Source organism: Hemicordylus capensis, chromosome 3 (genome assembly GCF_027244095.1).
Source record: "Hemicordylus capensis ecotype Gifberg chromosome 3, rHemCap1.1.pri, whole genome shotgun sequence".
Classification (NCBI taxonomy): domain Eukaryota; kingdom Metazoa; phylum Chordata; class Lepidosauria; order Squamata; family Cordylidae; genus Hemicordylus; species Hemicordylus capensis.
Window position 1 is genome coordinate 202379210 of NC_069659.1, and position 14810 is coordinate 202394019.

Consider the following 14810-nt stretch of genomic DNA (forward strand, 5'->3'; position numbering starts at 1 on the left):
GGAGTTTTTTGCAAATACCCATGGTGAGAAGGTTAATGACAACAGGTCAAGTAGTGGCCTATGCAATCCTGCCTTTCCGCACTTTGGGTCAAAGACATCAAGAAAAGGACACAGACCCACTTCTGAAATCTCAGCTCCATCATGGGAATACTCAACGTTCTCTCAGGACTGCTGTTTTCACAGTCCAAATCAGAGACTGAATGGTACAGGAATCCTGTTCTCCTTGGGGGGGTTGTGCATGTTTTTGGTGTTCCCCAACTAGTGTATGAGTTGAGGGCTGGGTCGTCGGAGGGGAGGGTCCCGTGGGAGGCGGACACAGGCTTTAAAGGCATTTCCTCCGATCTGGGTTATTTGCTGGCTGAGTGTGCTGGGTAGCATGGCCCTGCCAGAGTCTGTGCCCACCTCCCCTGGGTTCATTTCCCTCTTCTCAGATCTAGTTTTTGATGCATACGTGACTCCATAGTGGGAGGGCGCACAGCTCCTGAGACTGGCTGGGAGCTTGTCCTAGCAAGCTAATGGCCATGATGAGTACAGCTCCGTAGTGTGTTGTCTATTGAACCTTCACAGAAACTCTACCACAACCCCCTTGCACAAGTGCAATGGGGAAAGATCTAGCACTCCCTACATGGCCCAAGAATGCAGTCCACCCCTCGGTTCCAACCCCCATTCCTCTTCTATAGAAGACTTAAGCCTTGCATAAAATGCATATGGATAGGTGTTGGCATGAGATGTTCAGATTCCTTAGGTGATGCTCACTCCCATGGCAAGATCTATGCAGTCTTGGGGTGAGCTGAGGCTCTTGGATCTGAGGCAGAAAGGTTCAGCACAGGCTCAGTACCCCGAGGACCAAAAATGCATTTCCGCAGATGGTGGCTGACATCCAGAACCACAGAGTGCTATTAGAATGATGCTGAACAATCAACTTTGGAGAAGCCGCTGCCACTCTGTGTAGACCATACTGAGCTAGGTGGACGAATGGTATACTGCCACTCAGTATATGGCAAAACTGTTGTGTACGTACGAGCATAGGTCTCATCATGCCACAGGGAAATTCTTGTAGCCAGCGCTCACGCTCAGGGAGAATTCCACACAGTCCTGGAGCGAGCCAAGGCTCTTGGACCTGCAACAGAAAGGTTCAGCACAGGCTCGGTAAACCCTAGCAAATTGTTTCTTGCGCCTGTGTGCAGCTTTGGCTGTGGTGCACAGCAGTGTGAAGCCCCCCAGGGTGAAAAGGAGAGGTGGGATTCTTTTCTGATTAACTGCCCTGTCCCATAAGAAGTCCCCATAGTTTAGACCCCGATAGCCCCACTTTACCGGTCCCCCTGGCACCAGTGGAATGGGTGGCAGATTTAGCACTCCCACCCTATCCTGAGGATGCGGACCATCCCTTGGGTTGTTACCCCCATTCCTCTTCCGTAGGGAATGCATAATACGTACCAGCAAAGGTCTCATCGTGCCACAGAGAAATTCTTGCAGCCAGCGCTCATGCTCCGGGAGAAATCCACCCAGTCCTGGAGCGAGCCATGGATCTTGGACCTGCAACAGAAAGGTTCAGCACAGGCTCAGTACCCGGAGGGATGAAGAAGCATGATCTCAGACTGTGGCTGCCATCCGGAGCAGCAGCAGAGCACTGCTGGAATGATGCTGCACAAACGCAAAACTGTTGTGCTAGACAGCCACCCTAACTAGCCAGCAAGACATCTAAGCCTGCAGTGGGCTTGTCCACATTGCTGAGGCAACCTCTACCCTGCTCTGGTCTCTCCGTCTGGTCTGGTCTCACAGTGCTGCTCTCTGTGCAGGACCGGGGTGTGTGTGTGCTCTTTTAAGGGATAAGGAATCCCCCTGAGCCCCTGTGCCATCTTGACTTTTTCTCAACTTCTAAAAGAAATCAAGAAAAGGACACAGACCCACTTCTGAAATCTCAGCTACATCACAGGAATGATCATGGGACTACTGCACTGACCTTCCCTAGATCTGGACTAAGGCAGAGGATCACCAAAGACTGGAAACGCTTCCAGGGCGGGAGGACATGCGAACCAACTGATGCTAGATGGACAGTGCCAGATGCAGCCCCCCACCCTCTGGTTCCGGCCCCCATTCCTCTTCTGTTAGGAAGGTAAGATTTCATAGAACGTATGCTGAGAGGTCTCCTCATGTGATGGGCAGGTTTTTCTTTTCGCCATTGTGCACATTTAAATTAATAGTCACCCTGTGACAGACACTCAGTAAGCCAAGGCTCTTCCACCTTCAAGAGAAAGTTTCGGCACAGGCTCGGTACCCAGAGGGCTGGAAATGCATTTCCTCAGATGGTGGCTGACATTCCGAGCAGCAGGAGAGCACTGGTGGAAAGATGCGGCACAAGGGCACAACTGTTGTGCCAGCCGGCCATTCTAACTAGCCAGCAAGAGATGGAAGCTGGCAGTGGGCTTCTCAACATTGCTGAAGCAACGTCTACCCTGCTCTGGTGTCCCCCACCAGTTGGACTGTTCCTGTCTGGAGCTATCCAAGGTCCTGATCTTCCTGCCCGAATCTTGCTCCCCTCAGAGCTGCCTGAAGCAGTGTTCTTCAGCAGCAGGCCTCCTTCACCTTATGTGATTGTCTAGCCCTAACCCTGACAAATTATTTGCTGGGCCTGTGCGCAGCTTCAGCCCAAGCCAAAAACTCTGCACAGTCCCCCTGGACCCATATGTGTGGATGACCATACCCAATGTGCAGTGCTGCCATCTGCACAGGCCGCAGTGTTTATATATGTGTGTGCTCCCCTAAGGAAAAAGGAACCCCCTTGAGCCCCTGTTCTATGTTGGCAGGCATGCTGGAACTTCAGCCTTTCCAGAGAGCTCTTCTAAGAGGGCTCCTTCTCTCTGAAAGGGCCCTGCCGGCACTGAGAAAAGAGCAGGGCCATGCCAAGGTCAGCACAGTGGGGAATGGTTCTCAGGCTGAAGGGTTTCTGCTCCAATGGCCCCTGCTTGGAACAGAGTCAAGGTCACTGCTCTGAGGTCTGGATTCCTCCTGATACTCTGAAGGCATTTCCTCCAACTTTGCTCCTCCTATGCTCCGGGAAAGTAGGATGACACTGTCAGAGTCTGCACACGCCTCCCATGCATTCCTTTCCCTCTTCTCTGATGAGGTTTTTGACTGGTATGTGATTGGCGCTTGGGAGGGTGCAGAGCTCCTGAAAGAGGCTGGGTGCTTGTCCCACCAACTAAGAGCCATGAAGACAGCTCTGTGGTGTGTTATCCATTGAAACTTCACAAGGCGCACAGAAGTGTTGGCTTCTTGAATAGGGCCCTTAACACAGGCCTGCAGCAGCATCTGGGGGCTGAGCTATACTTTAAGGTGCACCCTTTACTCACGGTGCCTGCATACACTACCCCACTAGCCGACCCATTTGATCACGAGTTTGAATGGCTGCCCTGAAAGGATCACAAGTGCCGACTTAGAAAAGAATACTGACCAATACATTGATGAGAGCTGAAGAGAACATTCTGGAGAATTATCTTATCCCATCTATTAAATGCATGGGTGAATATTCGATCACCCTATCCGTCATGTTCTTTCCCAAGCTATTTCTGTAATGTCTTGAAAAGAGAGACCTGTCTTACTCAGAGTCTATGAATTGCTCCATGACCTGCAGTGGCAATGCTTACACAACCAAACAAAAAAGCTTCCTCGGGAGTGAGGGCGGGGTAGGAGGGCCGTGAAGATTGATCCAACCGAAGTCTGTGGGGTAAACAAGCTCTGATCGCAAGCCTTACACCAGAGTCTGCAAGTAGGCATGGGATGAGCCCAAGGAGCAGAGACATGCTCTGCACGGACGGACCCCATCGCTGTCCTAAGACTGAGGAGTACTTCACCCTGGAAAGTCTTCCACTGAGGGGGTCTATTTGGACCAACTTGTGGAATGGAAAATTCCTTATTGTTCTCTACTGTTGAAACTGTTGAGTCTCTTATCTACCAAGGACAGACAGGGTGGGGGAAGTGGGTACGGATGTTGCAAACTGCATTAGCATAGGCATCGAATGATAGGCTTCTGGCTCCCTCTCAGTCTCATCAGCGTCTTGTGAGCTGTATTTTAATCTTTTAAAGACTTACTTGTGGTTTTAATCTTCCTTAACAGTATTGCTGTAAACATTAGCAAATTGGGGTTGCTGAGGAGCCTAGACTTTGAAGAATACTGTAATATCAAGGCTGAGATACGAAGTTTGAAGCTGACCGGCTGGCAGACAGCCTGCTACCGGGGGGTTCGTGTTCGATGAGGTGGATGGTGGATGGTTGAATAAGATTTGGGACTGTTTAAAAGTTTGACTTTGACAGCATATGACCAACAGAGGAGATAATTAAACAGCAAGTATGAAGCGAGCCCAAACAATGAGAAAGAAGTGCACTAAAAGGAAGATAACTGGTAATAAGAAACACTCCATATCTAACAAGAAACAGCTGCACGATTCTCTAGCTGAAGTCAAACTAACTACAGCGTATACGCAAACAAAGCTAGATTCCTTTCTTATGAAACAGACACCAATATGTATGTTAAATGAGATAAATGAGATCAATCCAGGAAATAGAAATGCTAATAGATCTGAGGATTCCTTGAATTTGTCTGTCTCTGGGATCTCAATTTCCTCACCACTTACGCCCCATGCACAGGTGAATCCACTGGCTGGGAATGGTACCACTGGAGTGGATACAATGCTAAAGAACCTGGCAGCAGCTGACTCAGCCTCCGACCCCAATCTAAAATCCTTTATTTTAATGATTGAAACCTTGTTGTGCCTATTTCAGAGATTTTCTACAGTAAATGCAAAACTGGATAAGATTAATGAACAAGTAAATCAATTGAATAACACTACAAGGCAAATTAAACCCATTGCTACTGCTGAAGCATGTTCTCAGACAGTAATCACTGGTGCAGATACCATTTGCTGCTCCCCAATAGCTGATGATTTGTCTGCTAAATCTGGTGCAGGGTATATTTTCCAACCCTGCCAGAGTGAACTCATTATCATTCTGGATGGACATAATGTTTGTCGCTGGGATAAATTGCATAATATCAAAAAATCTTTGGCGCAGCTGCTGGGTTTTGAGGAGGAATCTGTGGACCTTAAGAAATTTGAAAGGCAGCATACAAGGAATCCCCTCGTGCTGAAGTTACTACTATCCTTTGAAAATGATCTAATTCCTGCATCCTTGGCAAGGATGAGGAAATTTCTGCATAAGTGGAGAATCTTCCCCAAAAGAGTATTTTCTAAACCCTCAATTGCGACTCCATTGGATAAATATTTTGTTCAGGTTAAACAGCATAGGATGGGGAAATCTACTTCAAAATCTGTAGATAAGCAATCCCAAGTTTCTCCATCCTCTACATCCATAGCAACGGAGACAGCAGGAGATCTTGAGTACCTAACAGGACCGTGGGATGTTTCCCAATTGATTACGTTATCCTTAATAGAATGCTCAACTGGAGACAGCAGGAACTTTAATAACTCTACTGTCCGCTGCCCCAAACGTACCTACGTACCTACTAGATCTAAAGATGCAGTCTGTTCTACGAGATACGAAACAGTGAATGGGCTGAGCTCCCCTTTGAGAGAGGGAAGTACACAACTTACTCCTTATTCAGAACAATACAGCGGAACTCAATACCATCCTCATTATGAAATCGCCAACCCTTGGAACGATCCATCACAACCTGGCGATTATTTAACCACTACACCAAGGAAAATACAACCCCTTGTGGCGGAGGATAAACTGAACATAACTCCTTCGGCCACTAAACGAGCACCCATTAAAACAATGCATCCTGGTAAGTTTATTCCAGCGATACCACTATCATCTGACCCACATTTGGATGAGTTTTATGCATTGATTTCAACCAATAACTCAACCCAAATAGAAGCGTTGAGTGCAACTAACAGGAACTTAACTGGACAGCCTAATAGTTCCTTGGATAATGCTTCTATGGAATTATTATCTCCGCTTATAGAGCATTCATTTCAATTCAACTCTGTTCTACTTCAATCTCCATCCAAACTGGGTTTGAGGGATTGGCTCGCTGAAGGAGAAGAAACTTTGGTGGAACGAGACACTGTCGGGGACACTGCCAGGCAAAACTGACATCCTATTCCACACCTGGCTTGTCAATCCGCTACAATAATTGTCTGGAATATCCATGGTTGGGGCTCTAAACTTTTAGATTGTGACCTCCTGAATTTTCTCTCTAAGTTTGATATCATAATCTTACAGGAGACATGGTGGTTAGGCGAAATAAAGTTCAAAAACTATATTTCCTACACGAGGCCAGCTCTGGCTAGTAAGAAGGCTGGTAGACCATTGGGAGGCCTTGGTATATTTATCACCCCACGCTTTAATGCGCAGGTGGTGAAGGTATCTTGTCCTGGGGAGTGGGCTTTGGCTATACTGGTCTCTGATCATAAAACCAGCTTTCTGTGTGTAAACTTATATGTCCCAACGCAGAGTTGCATCTCACAGACGGAGGCGCTTTGGGGTGAAATTGAACAATACATCTTTAAGCTTATAGATGAATACCCTAATACGCCTCTGATTATAGCTGGAGATTGCAACGCGAGACTAGGTCACAATGACGTCTCACTTTATGGAAGTTTTTCTTTGTGGCCCCCATTGGATGAGTTAGAACTTGGTTTATCTAATCGCGTTTCTCTAGACCTAACGTGCAATTTCGCGGGGTTATGTTTAGCCCGAATGGCTAACAAACTGGACTTATTAATTCTGAATGGCACTGCATCTGGGGACTGCCCAGGAAAATTTACCTTCCAACGGGGCACTAATCGATCTACTATTGACTATGTATTAGTTTCTAGAGATGTATTTGAGGCAATACCTAGATTTAACATCATAGCTAGGCCAGAAAGTGACCATTATCCTTTAGTACTAAAATACACTTTCATGAAGCAAGATACGAGTTCTAGAGTTATGCCCTTTACACAACAGGCCATTGATGGGACTTCCAGAATCAAATGGAATTCCCAAATTAATCAAGTTTTCTCCGAATGGTTTAACTCGAAGAACAGAGAATCACTTAAGGAAGGGCTGCTGGATGCACTGATTAAAAGAGACCAAAATGCCCATATTCTTGAAAAGTATGAGGTTCTTACAAGATCAATTAAATCTCTACTAACTAAAGATCATCGTGCCAAATCTAAAAAGAAAACTGGCCATACCAAAAAGTGGTTTGACCAAGATTGCATAAGGACAAAAAAGCATCTTGTCATGCTCTCAAAATATGCTATTCTCTGCCCGTCTACACATACACATTTAGAACTGTCTAAAAAGAAAAAGGAGTATAAAGCTCTTCTTAGAACTAAGAAGATGATTGCAACTCAAAAGGAATGGTTATCTCTGATAGAAGCAGCCAGGAAAAATGATTTAACACATTTTTGGAGGCTGATTTCATTATCCCAAAAGAAGGTAAACTCAGAACAGGCCTGTCCAATTGCCCCTGAATTATGGGAATCACACTTTCGGGAACTCTATAGCAACCACACATTTAAACCCCAGATTGACCTACATATAGATACTTTACCTTCCTGGCCTACGGTCTCCACCTATGAGGTGGAACAACTAATTATGCAGCTGAAGGGTGGAAAAGCACCCGGGAACGATTACATCCCTCCAGAACTATTAAAGGCTCATATAGACTGGTGGGCCCCAGCATTGGCTCTTTTGTTCACCTATATAGATCAAACTGCACAATTCCCTCAGCAGTGGGGCTCAGCCATGGTGGTCCCGATCTATAAAAGAGGCAATAGGGAGGATCCCTTTAATTACAGGCCAATTAGCCTTTTGAATATAATAAGTAAATTGTACGCCAAACATCTGTGTGTAAAACTTTGCTCTTGGATGGAGCAGGAGCATATAATCCATGATGAGCAAGCAGGTTTTAGACCGAATAGATCGGTTATGGACCATTGCTTAATTTTACAACAACTTGTGGACAAACAAGTTAGGGTCCATAAAAGACCACTGTTCGCCGCTTTCGTGGATCTTAAAATGGCCTTTGACTCAATTTCAAGGAGTTTACTATGGACTAAATTGGCTAGTACATCTATAGATCAAAGGCTTTTATTATTGCTCATCAAGCTCCATGAGAACTCCTCTTTAAGAGTACGTTTAGACACTGCCGGCAATTTCACCAATTCAATTCCAACAGAGAAAGGTGTGCGGCAAGGGTGTGTGTTGGCCCCTTATTTATTCAATCTTTACATTAACAATCTGATTAAACGGCTGCAAAATGTTGATATCCACGCACCTAAACTAGCCAACAAAAAGATCCCGATCCTGATGTACGCGGATGACGCGGTTATTTTATCTCAAACCAGGGTCGGGCTCAAAAGAGCTTTAGACGTTCTAACATCATATTGCCAAGAGGAATACTTGAAGATCAATTATAACAAATCTAAAATTATGTGCTTTAAAAATAAACCAAGGAAATTTACATGGACCTTGGATGGACATAAATTAGAACAGGTCAATCAAATAAAATATCTTGGGGTGGTTTTCCAACAAAATGCTGGGAAAGCGGCACATATGAGAATGGTAGCTGACTCAGCAAAACGCAGTGTGGTGGCAATTAACAGATTTTTCAGAACGCAGGGAGCAGGTTTTATTCCTGCGGCTTTAAAACTATATCTAGCAAAGGTTATCCCTCAGCTGTTGTACGGGATCCAATTGGGACCTTATGCGAACTTTGATATGCTTGAAAGAATTCAATCCGGTTTCTTGAGAGCTATCTTTGGTACTACAAGATGCACCGCAAACGTAATACTGCGTATGGAGGCTGGCCTCATAAAGATCGAATCTCGTGCCTGGCTATTAATCATTTACTTTTGGTTGAGAGTCCACCTACGCCCGGTGGGCCTAATTCCTCAGTTTCTATCGTTAAACCCACAACCGCAGTGGTGCACTGTAGTTAGTAAAAAGCTTGCTGCTCTAGGAATAGACCCTGAACAACTGCTGGAGTTAGACTTGGGAAATGCTAAAAGAATAGTAAAACAGCGTTTGACAGATATTGAATTGCAAAATAACTGGGCCTCTTTGACACAATTCTATAAAGGAGTAAGAACTAGATGGGATCTTTCACCAGCAAATTATTTGTCCCATATTACACTCAGCAAATTCCGGTGGGCATTTACAAGGGCAAGAACAAATTCTTTTCCCTCTGCACTATTAGCCGGGAGATACAGTGGTGTTCCCCTGGAAGAACGCTTCTGCAGATGCGGCAGTGGGGAAATAGAATCTATTGAGCATATTCTATTATCCTGTAAAATACATAGGCAATCAAGGGAGCACTTAATTCTACCTCTGGTCTGTAAACAGACGGACCGATCTGCTGAACAAATTGTTAAATTTTTACTCTCTGATGAAAATGTTTTTAATTTTAACTCTGTAGCTAAATTTTGTTATATTGCTTTTAAGATGTATAATGAGAACCTATAGAGTTTTTATAAATTGTTCTGCTATTTGTATGCATGGATTGTTTGGTCTAGGACCGTAAATAAAACTTGACTTGACTTGATAGGCTTATTTCAGACTGTAACTGTTCTGTTTCTTGGAATGTAGATGTATCTTCTCTTAATTTGCTTATCTGTGTGCTGAGGAACCGAAACTTAAGGCAAAGTCCAGCCTCAAGGCAAACACATGTGTAAATGTAATAAACTAATTGGTCCCTCGGGCTGAATGGTGATGCCCAGCTGTGTAACAATGCCAAGGTATAAAATCCCAAGGCACTGGGTATTTGGCGCGTTTTTTTCTGGTAGGCCGCGAGGCGCCAGGAAAAGCCACCAGCACTGGTTTTGGTTCAATAAATGATGACTATTGCTTCCTTCAATCATCCTTGTTCGTCTGGTTTGTGGTAACTGGGGTTCTCCCAGGTAACAAACTGATGCAAGATGGACAGTGCCAGATGTGTCAATGGCTCTCTCCACAGCATCCTTCTGTTGCTTTCCTTGCTGTGCCCTGGCACAGCTGTGATGCCCAGAAGTGGGGGGGGGGGAGGAGGAGGAATAGTTTCCAAGTCACTGTCCTCCTATCCCTGACTCAGAGTTAGGAAGTCCCCAAACCTCAGTAACTGACAGCCCCACTTCAGTGGGACCCCTTGCACAAGTGGAATGGGAGAAAGATCTTCCATCCCTCCATGGCCCAAGGATGCGGCCCACCCCCCATGGGTTCTGAACCCCATTCTTCTGCTGGAGGGAATGTGACGCTTGCATAAAACTTACGTAAACAGGTCCTGGCATCCGATGTTCAGTTTTTTTATAGGGACGCTTACGTAAACGGTGATAGTCCACCCGGACATGCAGTGCTTTCATACCTGAGACAGAAAGATTCAGAACAGGCTCGGCACCCAGAGGACGCAACATGCATTTCCCCAGACGGTGGCTGACATGCTGAGCATCAGCAAAGCCTTCCTGGAAGGTTGCTGCACAACCACCCTAACTAGCCGGTGGGAGATCAAAGATCATTGGGCTTGTCAACATGGCTGGAGCAACACCACTCCTGCTCTGGTGTCCCTGCCCGGAGATCTGCAAGGTCCTGACCTGCCTGAGGCCGTGTTCTTCAGTTCCTTGCTGCATGCCATGCCCTCCCCTCAGCTGTATCAGAAGGCAGAGACAGAAAGGCCCCCACCACTGAGAGGGGATGCCCCTGCGACACGGGAGTCCTGCGCTTCAAAGAGGTTGACAACTGTCTATATCAAAGGAATGAAGTGTTCTGTAGCACATGTAGATTGGGCTTCTGTGATGTGGCGCAGCGGAAGGAGATGCTGTGACAATCCAGTGTCTTGGGCCAGACGCATTTCGACAGACACAGTCTTGGTCCACCCGGCATTAAATCGTGTGGCCAATCAGAAGCCTGGTCTTCCCATGTCATTATTTCAAAACAAGCCCTGGCCAGCCGCAGGGACTTATTCCTTTCCTCCTCTCTCCTTTGCAGGGTCAGACTGAGGAGAAGCTGGCCGCAGTTATTTGCTTGATTTGTTTGTTATTTTCTATTCCTACTTGTATTGCTCTGTTGCTACAGTGCAACTGCATTTGGACTAAGCATTGTGGAAACTCCTCCAGCTGTGATCTGCTCCGAAGATCTCAAGCAGCAGAAGGTCCAGAGAGGATTTGCTTCTGCAGGAGGGTTTTCCCTTCTGCTTCTTAATCAAGGTTGACTAGGGCAGAAATGCACTTTGTTCAGCTGATACAGAGTTGTTGCAGTATTGGATGGTCTGTTTGGTTATGATGGAGAATCCTGAACTGTAATGGGTGGTGGTTGCCGTAATGGTAACTTGTCTGTGTTTCTACCACTGGCAACAGGTATTCTGGGCTGGATTTCAATACCTTTGAGCCTGGGCAAGCACACAAGTCTTTCCAGAACGAAACCTGCTTTACTTGCACAAAAAGGATCAGCCTGAGGAGGTGGTCGATCAATGCCCTCCGAGGTGGTCTTTGTGGCTGTGAAGCAAAAAGAGTGAGAAACTGAGTTTGTCCCAAGTCTCGGATTGATGTGAAACCTTCTTCATTTCTCAAGACATGCGCATGCCTGGGATATATTGTTACATATAGTTCTTCTTCTTATATATCCAAGTCTTTACTTGTGCAAACCGACTGTTTGTTTGTTTACGTCTATTCCTACTTGTGTTGATATGCTGTTGCTATAACGGAGATGCGTTTGACCTAAGCGCTGTGAAAAATACCTTCTGCTGCAATCTGTTCACAGTATTTAAAGCAGCAGTAGGTCCAGAGGGCTTGATTTGATTGCCGATTTGCTTGTTATGGAGAATCCTGAACTGGAATCTGCGGTGGTTGCCCTCATGGTATTGATGTGAATACCGATTCGTCCCTGGGTCCACCTTTTAGCCAATCAAACAGACTCAGTGGGGATCAATTAGAGGCCATTTTATTTGCTGCTGCAGCCAGCAAGGTAAATCAATGGCTATTGCTCTGCATTGAAATACAAATTGGTTATAGGTGCATCTTACATTTATACAGACAATCTGAATGATGTTGACACCCTAGACATAGTATACTTGGCAACAAAATGGTGGACTAAGTATCTAGTACGCATGCGAAAGATTCATTGTTCATCTGGTGATCACCCCTTATTTGGTTACATCCTGTTTTCTTTAACTGTCAGCAAAGAACGGTGAGAACCAAGTTTCTTTAGATACAATTTAGTGGAGAGAGATAATCATGTGAGGCCGTGTCCTTGAGCTGGCCTGAGCTGGGCTGGGGTTACTTGAAGTTAGAGTGAGGTATTCTAAGTAAAATGGAGTTACTTTGGTTTTCTAAAACACATCAATTCCCCCCTTAAACACTGCATCATCCTGAATCTTCAGGATGCCTTAATTAAGGTTTGTAAAGGTACAGCTATATGTATGGGTCTTACATTGTGGCAAGGCTTAAAGGTTCTCATAAACATTTGGATTAAAACTGGAATGCATTATAAGCAGCAACATGTTGATTATCAATACAAAGAAAATACATGCTATAACTAGAATTATCTTCTGTGCCTATAAATCCATAGGCTCTCCATATTAGTTAGATGAAAGTTCTAACTGTTTGGAAATATTAATAATAGCTCCTTTTTAACACAAACTCTTAGATGGAACTCTGTGTTTCGTGTGGCTAAAGGGTTTGGGACACATGTGGTTTTGGGATGCCTTAAACATTTGTGATGCATTAAGCATAGTTTTTACAGAAATGGTATGTGCTATGGCAGGCACATTGCATACAATATTCTAGAGCTACAAACATAATTATATAATCCTATACATCACACACACATCCTTAACGACCCATATCTGGCATGATTTGATATAGATAAAAAGGTTTACACATAGCAGCAAAGTGTACATATAAAGATTATACAACTTAGAGCAAGCAACATGATTTTAAACCATCTTTATCCCAAATAAAGTATCAATAACAGTCTTGCATTGTGGAACCAGGTGCTTCTGGTGATTAATGGATTATCAGTTTGTGGAAAGCGATAGCGATGACAAGTCATGTATAATCACACTGATTAATACAAGTGTCTATAAAATTGCAGGTAAAGCTTGGGCCAGCTTAATGTCTTAGATCACAAAGGGATCAGTAACTTGGGGATAGGTGCAGACTTGCAGGTAAATGCTCTGGTTGAAACAATGAGATGATTGGCACAATATATAAGTGAAACAAATAAGGAAATGACTGGAGAGCAAGCATTTGAGGTCCATGATCTTACAGCACAGGAGATAGCAAGGTTTTCAACATAATGATAGCACATAGTCACTACAAGAAAGTAATATAAGAAAGTGGTGCAAATCATCAACTCCCACCCCCCTTAGTGTCCTCTAAAGTCTGTCATGGCCAAAAAGGAAGCCATGGAGAGCTTTAGAATTCAAAATCTAAAAGTCCTTGGTAAGGAAAAATATATTTTAGTCCTTCAGTTGAGAACCAAATGCTCTTGTAAAACGTTGCAGGTTTTTGGCTATCCTGATCCGTGTTGTTTTGGCTTGTTTGGCTAGTGTCCACACACAAGCTCAAATGTTCATGTGTGTGGGAGCCTTGACTCCCTCCCCTTGTGGGCAATCTGAAATCGTGTCTTTGGCAGAATTTGAAATAGTGTCTTTGGCAAGGTATCTTACCCAGGTAGGATGGTTCCAGGGCTTTACAGCTTGGGGAAGTGCTGTTGCATGTATGACTCCAGAGAAAAGTGAACAAATTGGCTTGCTTGTTTGTTGTCTATTCCTCTCCTACAGCACTTAGGAGCAGGAAGATGAACTGTGCATTAGGCCTTCTTCCTCGAACACAGGACAGGGTAGTAGATGGACGTTCTGTCACCATTGGGTTGGATTGGAAATGCAGATAGGGACTGCCCCCGGGTAGCTGCTGCTGCTGCTGGTTAGTTTTCCTGGGTCACTGTTGATGGAGACTCCCTTGGGATCACATTCTGGCGATGGATCCAGGTATTCCTTCCATCTGGGGAGGACCAATCCTTCTTGGAAAGACAATTCAAGGCACTGTTGGTTGCAAACCTGTTTACTTGAGAGAAAGACAGGCAAGTGAGTTGCCAATTCCCTCCCCCCCATGTAGGGACAGCATCCTGAGACTAAGTCTCTGGGTGCCAACCATTAGCACAAAAGGAATAGTCAAGTTTTCAAGGCAAATAATACAAAGGATGGACAAAACCTGAGGCTAATTCAATTTGGTCTTTTGGCAATCCCCCCACCCCAATTTATATTTTTGTTTCCCTGTTTGCCTTGGGCCCCCCTTTCCCTGAAGATCAGAACAGGGGATGATGTCTTCATTTGAGGCTTGGTGGCCAGGCATGAGGCTGTGTGTGGGAGCCGGTGCTTCTTGGAGGCTGGCTGGCTTGTGTTGTAGGCTGGTTTCTGATCATGAGAACAAAACAGCAATCCTGGGCAAAAGCAAGGCAATAAAGTCAAAAAGAAAAAGGCATTCACATTTTTCACCTCCCTTGTGAGTTTGGGGTTTAGAGGAGGCATTAAAGCCTTTCAGGTCAATCACAGTCACTGCTAACAAAGTCCAGTTTCCATGTGGCATCTCACATTCTCTTCTGCATCCTGTTCTTCCTCTTTACAACAACCCTGTGAGGCAGGCCAAATCATTTGCGTTGTAGGCTCTGTGTCGCCCAGCAAGTGTCTTGGCTGAATGAGGATTTGGACTCGGGTTTTCCCGGTCCTGTTCCAGCACTCTAACCACTGCACCACGCTGGCTGACAATCATACTTACAGTCCTTTGTCAGGGCAATCAATCTCCATCCAGTATAACTGACTTCATCGTCAG

General features: G+C 45.1%; 1 protein-coding gene across 1 annotated transcript; it reads right to left on the minus strand.

The window, feature by feature from the left end:
* Positions 1–846: 846 nt before the first annotated feature.
* LOC128348692 (uncharacterized) lies at positions 847–10688 on the minus strand. Its single transcript, XM_053304222.1, has 2 exons — positions 10257–10688; positions 847–1536 (listed from the first exon to the last, which is right to left on the minus strand). The coding sequence occupies exons 1-2, from the start codon at positions 10395–10397 to the stop codon at positions 1036–1038; spliced, it is 642 nt and encodes a 213-aa protein (XP_053160197.1). The 5' UTR covers positions 10398–10688; the 3' UTR covers positions 847–1035.
* Positions 10689–14810: the final 4122 nt, after the last annotated feature.

Bases quoted from the DNA above. Each gene is read 5' to 3' on its own strand.
- LOC128348692 (XM_053304222.1), bottom strand. From the start codon at position 10,397: ATGTTGCGTCCTCTGGGTGCCGAGCCTGTTCTGAATCTTTCTGTCTCA. The intron at 1,537-10,256 runs GTAAGTTTTATG...TTTCTGTTGCAG, and splicing joins GGATGCCAGGACCTGTTTAC to GTCCAAGATCCATGGCTCGC.